Source organism: Mirounga leonina, unplaced genomic scaffold, assembly GCF_011800145.1.
Source record: "Mirounga leonina isolate KUSES-001 unplaced genomic scaffold, KU_Mleo_1.0 Mir_94, whole genome shotgun sequence".
NCBI lineage: Eukaryota > Metazoa > Chordata > Mammalia > Carnivora > Phocidae > Mirounga > Mirounga leonina.
The window spans coordinates 57,311,731-57,320,813 of record NW_023270855.1 but is presented as its reverse complement, the minus strand read 5'-3'; the positions used below and the strand labels follow the sequence as shown (position 1 = coordinate 57,320,813).

Below are 9,083 nucleotides of genomic sequence, written 5' to 3'. Positions count from 1 at the left end.
GGCGGCGGACCCCAGCGGCCCACGCAGCCCACGTGCACAGGCCCGGCCAGGTGTCCCACGGAACCCATGTTTTTTTTGTTTTGCTTTGTTTTTTTGAGATTTCATTTATTTATTTGTCGGAGAGACAGCACAAGCAAGGGAAGCGGCAGCGGAGGGAGAGGCAGGCTCCCTGCTGAGCAGGATGCTGGGTTCCAGGTCCCACTTGAGCTGGAGGCAGACACTTAACCGAATGAGCCACCCGGGCGTCCCTGAAGTCGTGTTTTAGCACTGAGACAGGCACCTGGGGCTCCGTGGGAGGCTGCCACATGTGCACGAGTGAAACCCTTGCTTGGGGGACAAGAAGCATCCTCCAGCTCTGACCCTGTTTTTCGGTCCTTTCTTGCTGGCGTTCAGGTGGCCTTCCCCGGGTCCAGGAGCCATGGAGCCCACGGCGGGTGACTTACAGCTTGTGCCTGGGGCGGCAAAGGAAGTCCCGGCTCCCGATGCCACGTGCTGCCGTGTGGCCCTCTCCGCTGTGGTGGCCACCGGCATTGTCATGGTCACCCTGGGAGTCCTCGTGGGTAAGTGGCTGTGGGCTTGCACGGGTTCACACACCAGGCGACCTGCACTTGCTTAGGAGTGGCTCAGTGTTATCTGCGTTACGACTCCAGAATCAAAGGGCTGAGCATGCAGGCATGGAATTGAAGGCTGGCCCTCAGGCCACCAGGACGTAAGTCAGGCCGGCCAGGAGCCTGGGTCTGGTGTGCACTGGGTGGCGGTCTGGGGTGGGTGGGTGCACGGGTGGGCCAGGCACCGGGTATTCATGTTTCCCGCGGACTGGGCTTTCCCAGGAAGTTTTCACTGTGGGGTAAAAAAGGAGACAAGTTGGGACAGTGAAATGAACTATTTTAAATACTGAGAAGTTTGAAAAGTACTTATGCTTTTTGAAGTGTAAGAAACGAACAGTGGGGCGCCTGGGTGGCTCAGTCGGTTAAGCATCCGTCTCTTGATTTCAGCTCAGGTCATGATCTCAGGGTCGTGAGATCGAGCCCTGCATCAGGCGCCACGCTGGGTGTGGAGTCTGCTTGAGATTCTCTGTCTCTCCCTCTGCCCTGCGCCCCCCCCAAAACGAACAGTGGTTTATGCTCCTACAATTCACAGTGGGCCCTATTTCATATTTGCTTCCAGTAGATAATCATATTATTTAGGGTGAACCATACAAAATTGTGGCCTCTCTATACAACGTGGGCCTGCGGTTGTGAAAATAAACAGAGGAAGCTCTCTTTATATTTCGGTAGAATGATCTAGAGATGCCTACATTAGAAAAAGTAGGGAGAGGTGCCAAACAGCAAGGAAGGAAAACCTGTCTGCCTGTGTTCATCAGTAGTTTTTCTGAGGGAGTTTCAGAGCCTAAGTAACCAGTTACCTCCGGGGAGGACAGCATACGGTGGATCACAGGAGGGAGATTTGTCAGCAGATGCCCTTTGGTGGCTTCGGATTTTGAACCATGTGGATCTGTTATACCCGTTCACATGTTGTCTTGTTGCAAAGTATAAAACCGATCACTGCAGAGGGCCACGACGTCCCTTGGTTTTCCGTGTGACGTCTCTGCGGTTTACAGCCCCGCAGGTCTCCACACAGGGACACGGTTCCAGAGATGATGTCTTGTGCTGTCTTGTGAGAATGCGTGAGGTGACAGCAGGGTCTGCATACCCTCTGGGGACTTGCCCCTCTCCTTCCACCGCGAGTCCTAGTTCCCCTGTGAGACCATGAGCCGTTTTCATTCTTAGCCACCACGTAGAGCAGCTCTTCCAGTGTTGTCTGCCTCATTGCTGCTGGGGATGGCGGCCCTGAGCCCTGTGGGCTGGTTAGAGTTAAAGCAGTTAACATTAAACGGTATTTACAAGTCAATTCCTAGGGCTGCCTGGATGGCTCGGTCAGTTGAGCATCAGACTCAGTCTCAGCTCAGGTCTTGAGCTCAGGGTCCTGAGTTACTCCGCGCCCAGCGTGGAGCCTACTTTAAAAAAAAGTCAGTTCCTCGTCCCCACCAGCCACCTGCATGGGCAGCTCATGGACACCGCACTGGACAGTGCACATCTAGAACATTCTGTCATCACAGGAAGTTCTGGGCAGCAGTGCTCTGGAACAGGCCTATTCTGAGCCGATAAGCTTCCTACAGTTTTATTTGGGGATGTGAAGGTCACCTTTCATTCATGAAATAATGATAGTAAGTGGCAGTTTGCGAGAAAATGTTCTCTTGTGGCAAAACAGTAAGTTGGCAATTCTGCATGGGTTTCTTTGATTTTTATATGGAGTACGTATGTCTATTTGTTACGTATTTTTAAATTTTTTTTTTTAAGATTTTTTTTTTTTAAAGATTTTATTCATTTATTTGAGACAGAGAGAATGAGAGACAGAGCATGAGAGGGAGGAGGGTCAGAGGGAGAAGCAGCCTCCCCGCCGAGCAGAGAGCCCGATGCGGGACTCGATCCCGGGACTCCAGGATCATGACCTGAGCCGAAGGCAGTCGCCTAACCGACTGAGCCACCCAGGCGCCCTTTTTTAAAGACTTTATTTATTTATTTGACAGAGAGAGACACAGTGAGAGAGGAGCACAGGCAGGGGGAGTGGAGGGGAGAGAGGCAGGCTTCCCGCCTAGCGGGGAGCCCGATGCGGGGCTCGATCCCAGAATGCTGGGATCATGACCTGAGCCGAAGGCAGGCGCTCAACGACTGAGCCACCCAGGCGCCCCTTGTTACGTATTTTTAAAAATTTTTATTTTATTTCATGTTAGTCACCATAGAATACATCATTGGTTTTTGATGTGGTGATCCGTGATTCATTGTTTGTGCGTAACGCCCAGTGCTCCATGCAGAACGTGCCCTCTTTCTGTACGTATTTATGGAACATCTGGGGTACCTCACAGCCTGGCGTGACTGGCAGAGGCCCCCTTATGGCTGTGGGCGTCAAATGCAGGAAAGTTTGTGCTGTGGGTGTGCATGTGTGAGCGTGTGTTCGCGCACGCCCATGTGCGAATGTCCTCACACTAGGGGGAGGCAGGGGCGTCCTGGAAGCACGCACACATGCTGAGAACAACATAAATACAATCCCCATCAGGACCCCTGAAACTAAGGAAGCCTTTAAGGAACATTTACACAGTTTTAAAATTTTTGTTCAATTAAAATTAAAATGTATCCCCTTCTCACAGCTCAGAATTTTAGTTGGCGATGTTAGCCTTGAGGGAAGCTGGGCATCGGGCACACAGGACCTCCTGGCTATTTCTGAGCTTCCTGTGGGTCTGTCATTATTTCAGAGGGACAACAGGCTTAGTTGGGGGGAGCCCAGTGGGCTCAGTCCGTGGAGTGAGCAATTCTTGATCTTGGGGTTGTGAATTCAGGTCCCACGTTGGGTGTAGTGATTACTTTGGGGGGGAAAAAAAGAAAGGCTTAGTTGGGATACGGAGCATAAACGCTTTGCTCTCCACAACAGGATGCTCGTTTCTGTTGTTAGCTTCTCAAATGAGAAGTCAAACTGTGTTTGGAATTGGCTCCGAACGTGTATTCTACCATATTGAATAAATAAAGATCTAAATATCTACCTAGACGAATATTCATTCACAATACATAGAATTGGGACCCAGCTTTTACGGTTTATGTGGCCGCTACTTTCATTTTTTTTTTTTAAAGATTTTATTTATTTATTTGACAGAGAGAGAGAGAGAGTGAGAGCAGGAACACAAGCAGGGGGAGTGGGAGAGGGAGAAGCAGGCTCCCCGCAGAGCAGGGAGCCCGATGCGGGACTCGATCCCGGGACTCCAGGATCATGACCTGAGCCGAAGGCAGTCGCTTAACCGACTGAGCCACCCAGGCGCCCTCATTTTTTTTTTTTTATATCGTAATTAGGGTCATTTTTTTGCTAGTGTGTCATTTTGTGAGTTCTAACGTATTTTCGACAGGAACCCACGTTTTCAGTGGTCGCTATTGTAGTCTTCATTTTAAGACTTTTTGTGACTCTTAGTCTTGGGTATTGTGTACTTCTTGTGACTGGAGCAGAGCAGGCGTGGGTCACGGCACATGGTTGGACAAGTCCGCAGCTGTGCTGGGCTCGCCCGCTGCCCACGCCACGTGGCCCTCCTGCAGGATCCCTGCCGCACCCCCACTCCTCTGCACCCGCTCTGCCCCTCCCCACCCGTGTTTATGGGTCTGAGTCTTTGCTGTTGCTTCTGACGCCGCGTTTCCAGCAGTTGGAAACCTGTGTTCTTTCACAGGGTGGCATCATGAGACTGGCCCGGGGTTGTGGCTGGGATCAGGCCCCTGTGGCATCAGGTGGGAATTGCTCCAAATTGGAGGGAGGGTCTTCTGAGGCCATTTCAGCCACTTTGGGCGGAAGCCAGCTTCAGGCCCTGAGCCAGGCACACCTGGTGAGACGGGTGAGCAGGAGCCAGTCCCGTCCTCAAAACACCAGGGACGTCTGGGCGCCTTGAGGAGGGTGATCATAGAGTCCGTCATCGAACCCAGAACGTGTGTGAGAGGTGACGGGGGCACTGTTGATGACCACTCAGGGCCCCCAGGAAGTCGGCCCACCAGCTGGTTGTTGGGGCGACGGCCCCTGGGTGGCTGGGGGCCTTTGGGGCTGACTTAACTGCACCCTGACCCCGAAGGTGGGGCTCTCTCACGGGGCCCTGGTCTTGTCCGCAGCCTCCCTCTCTACACAGGGTGTCGACGTGGAGCACACGGCTGAGCTGCAAGGGGTCCAGTATGCCCGCAGCTTGCAGCAAGAGACCTCAGAGTACTACCGCACGCTGACGCCCACTCTGGAAAGGCTGGTGAGGGCAGCCAGGGGCTGTGTCCGGGCGAGCAGAGCAGGGGGGACACCCAGGCAGGCACTGAGGCAGGGAAGAGGGCACGTGGGGCCAAGAGGACGAGGCTGCCGTGGCCGGCGCTGGTGGGCTCTGGGATGCAGGGCAGGGCGGCATCGGTGGGGACTGACCCCTGCTGGGCTCGTAGGAACGTCAAAAGGTTATAAGTTTTAGTCCATTGGCGAGATCAGAACCCGCACACAGGGCTGGTGGGAACCTGAAAGAGGGCAGCCGCTGTGGAAGCAGGCAGGCAGTCGGTCAGGTCAAACGGTTTCCATAGGGTCCAGCAATTGTGTGTGTAGGTGTCCACCCAAGAGAAATGAAAGTTCACGTCCACACGGAAAGCCCTCACACCCATGTCCACAGCAGCAGGACTCATAAGAGCCAAAAAGTGGAAACACCCAAATGCCCATCGATGGGTGAATGGATAAATGCAAGGAGGTCCACCCACGCACGGGAGTGTCCCTCGGCCGCGGGCGGGAGCAAGGTGTCCACACGTGCGGCCCCGGGATGGACCCCGAGCCCACGACGCTCAGGGAGGGAACCAGACACAGAAGGCCACACGGGGTGTGAGTCCACGTGGGTGACACGTCCGGAACAGGCTCATCCGCGGACGGGAAGGGCGCTCCTGGGGCCGGGGCTGGGGAGTGACAGCTGATGGGGACGGGGTTTCTTTTGGGCTGATGGAATGTTCGAAAACTGGTTGCGGTGATGGTGCAAAATTCTGTGAATGCACTAAAACCCATCTGGCTGTACACTCTTAAAAGGTAAGTTGTAAGTTAGGTGAATTATATCTCAACTTAATATATTCTAAATTTCATTCTCAGAGAAGCAGGAGGGTCGCTAGGTGAGGAGTCACAGTTTGAAAGGAGCCCTCTGCCTGTGGCCAGGAGGCTGTGTGGTAAGACATGAGAAAAGCAGGGCGACATTGCTGAGTCATCCCGTCCACACCGGGGTCAGCACACTTGTCCTCTAAGGCCAGACAGGCAAGATCTTTGGCATCTCGGGCCAGACACTCGCCGGCCCAACTACTCAGCTTGGCCTGAGGCATCTTGAGAGGTGCCACAGGGGACAGGTGAATGAGCGGGTGTGGCTCTGTGCCAATAAAACTTTATTTGTGGGGACGCCTGGGTGGCTCAGTCGTTAAACGTCTGCCTTCGGCTCAGGTCATGATCTCGGGGTCCTGGGATCGAGCTCCGCATCGGGCTCCCTGCTCAGTGGGAAGCCTGCTTCTCCCTCTCCCACTCCCCCTGCTTGTGTTCCCTCTCTCGCTGTGTCTCTCTCTCAAATAAACAAAATCTTAAAAAAAAAAAAGAAAAACTTAAATTTGTGGACACTGAAATAACACATTTCAAATAATCTCCATGTGACATGAAATACTATTTTTCTTTTTATTTTCTCCAACCATTTAAAAATGGAAACGCCATTCTTAGTTTCTGAACTATACAAACACAGGCAATGACTTGAATTTGGCCCGTGGGTGTTAGCTTCCTAATCTCAGTCCCACACCCTCAAGCATTGTCCAAAAGAAAGAAAACAAGCCCCATGCATAATTTAAAATTTTCTAGCAGCTACATTAAGGAAAAAACGGGTCTGCCTTGGGCTCGGGTCATGATCCCAGGGTCTTGGGATCGAGCCCCACATCGGGCTCCGTGCTCGGCAGGAAGCCTGCTCCTCCCTCTCCCACTCCCCCTGCTTGTGTTCCCTCTCTCGCTGTCTTTCTCTCTGTCAAATGAATAAAATTAAAATAAATAAATTCTTAAAAAAAAGAAAACAGGTAAATTTAATTTTAATAATATATTTAACCCAGAACATCCAGAGTATTATCCTTTCGTGTCATCGACATAAAGTAGGTATTGAGGAGACGTTTCGTATTCTTTTTTCTTTTTTGCATTGAGTCTTCAAAACCCAGTGTGCATTTTGCACTCACATCTCGATATGGATGCAAAGTTTTTATCAGGAATACCTGATTGATACGTAGATTCCATAACATTTACATATGTAAGTTGCTCCGAATATACTTAAGAATTTTCTGGCAACTGGAGTATCTGTTTTAGAATTTAAGCGTGAACTAACTAAAATGTAGAGACCAGTTCCTTCATAGTACCAGCCGTGTTTCAGAAGCTCAGTAGCCGTGTGTGACCGGTGGCTGGCACGTGGGGCAGGCAGGTGGAGGATACTTGCTGAAATTTGTGGACTGTTCTGTGGGCCAGCAGGTCTGAATGCGGGCAATAGGGACACGGACTTGGAGAGTAGAAATAAGAAAAACAGGTTGGAGGGAATTTTAGGAGGGAGAACTGTGTATTGTGAGCTTAAGAAGCAGGCCTGGTGACAGAACACTGACCATGAGCAGGGACACCGTTAGTAACTCCACTGGAAGAGCAGGTAAATTGGGACATCTTGTCACCCTAGGTATAGGTCACATGAGGTGCCAAGGGGACTCTCAGGAACCCCCAGCCTTGGTGCTGCACCTGGAACAACACCCATCCCAGTTCCCAGGACAGGAACCCTTCAGTGCTAAACCTGAGACAGTCCTAGGAGAAGTGGACAGTAGTCACCTGAACGCCACACGGAGGATAAGCAAGTTCTAGTAGCATCTGTTTGCGCAAAGCAGGATTTTCTTAATGTAAAATTCATGTAAAATAACCATTTTTTAAAAAGTTTTATTAAGTGATCTCTTCGCCCGATGTGGGGCTTGAACTCACAACCCCAAAATCAAGAGTCAAATGCTCGGGGTGCCTGGGTGGCTCAGTCGTTAAGTGTCTGCCTTCAGCTCAGGTCATGATCTCGGGGTCCTGGGATCGAGCCCCGCATCGGGCTCCCTGCTCCGCGGGGAGCCTGCTTCTCCCTCTGCCACTCCTGCTTGTGCTCGCTTGCTCTGTCAAATAAATCTTTTAAAAAGTCAGATGCTCTGGGTGCCTGGGTGGCTCAGTTGGTTAAGCGACTGCCTTCGGCTCAGGTCATGATCCTGGAGTCCCTGGATCGAGTCCCCCATCGGGCTCCCTGCTCGGCAGGGAGTCTGCTTCGTCCTCTGACCCTATCCCCTCTCATGTGTTCTCTCTCTCTCATTCTCTCTCTCTCAAATAAATAAATAAAATATTAAAAAAAAAAAGTCAGATGCTCTACCGACTGAGCCAGCTAGGAGCCCCCAAATTAACCATTTTTAAAGTGAACAATTCTGGCATTTTGTGTATTCACAAAATTATGCAACCATCACCTCTGTCTAGTTCCAGAACATTCCATCACTCCCAAAGCAACCTGATCTCCATTAGCCATCACTCCCCAGCCCCCGGCCCCCACGAGCCCCCTTCCCGTCCGCAGATGAGCCCGTTCTGGACATGTCAGCCATGTGGACTCACACCCCGTGTGGCCTTCCGTGTCTGGTTCCCTCCCTGAGCGTCGTGGGCTCAGGGTCCGTCCCCGGGGCCGCGCGTGTGGGCACCTTGTTCCTGTTCATGTGGATGGACCACATTTTATCCATCCATCTGCTGATAGGGCAGTATTTTCATCCAAGTAACTTCCAAGTGCCCTTTCCCCGTCATTTACACAGCTCTGTGACTCTGTGTGTACTGGGTGTGAGAAGAGGCATTTTCCGTGCCTCCAGCTCTGCGAGCACGCGGCAGGTCCCCGCGGGGCGGGCGCCTACTCCGTGGCCTCCACGTGTACCACTGTTGTTTCTGTTGCAGTTTGTGAGCAGCTTCCAGAAGACAGAGTTGGAGGCCAGCTGTGTGGGCTGTACCGTGCTAGGTTACAGGTGAGTCAGGGCCTCCTCCGGGTGAAGCAAGCCTGGTGGACACCCAAGAGATTCCAGAAGATTCCAGCAGGAGCCCTCCCTCTCCAAGGGCTTCTCTCCTACCTACAGGGATGGGAATTCCAGTGTCTTCGTGCATTTCCGGCTCCACTTCTTGCTGCAAGCCCTGCAGCCACTGAGCCTGGGCCTGGAGGAGGAGCTATTGCAGCAGGGACTCAGAGCAAGGCTGCAGGGGCATGGTATCCCCCTGGCTGCCCACGGCACCATCGTGTCCGCTGAGCTCACAGGCAAGTAGGCAACAGACACTGGAGGAATTAGGAGGCGGCTGTGGGAGACGAGACCGTTGAAAGTTGCAGTAAACTTCAGGTTTCCCACAGTTGTTCCCTCTGATGAAAAGTTAACTCGTGCACAATACTTTTCCCTCAGGGGTACGGAGCAGGTAAGAGCGACCTGCAGATGGCCAGAGTGTAAATGCTTTTGTCTTTGCAGCCCATT

The 9,083-nt window shown here is 52.2% G+C and overlaps 1 protein-coding gene across 1 annotated transcript in view; it reads left to right on the top strand.

Annotated features, from left to right (window-relative positions):
- The first annotated feature begins 296 nt into the window (after nt 1-296).
- TMPRSS9 (transmembrane serine protease 9) overlaps nt 297-9,083 on the top strand; it is a 32,576-nt gene continuing 23,789 nt past the window's right edge. The window contains exons 1-4 of the mRNA XM_034996450.1: nt 297-560; nt 4,677-4,804; nt 8,524-8,591; nt 8,700-8,879. Coding sequence (XP_034852341.1) covers nt 419-560; nt 4,677-4,804; nt 8,524-8,591; nt 8,700-8,879 — 518 coding nt within the window. The 5' untranslated portion in view covers nt 297-418. The remainder of the gene's footprint in view (nt 561-4,676; nt 4,805-8,523; nt 8,592-8,699; nt 8,880-9,083) is intronic.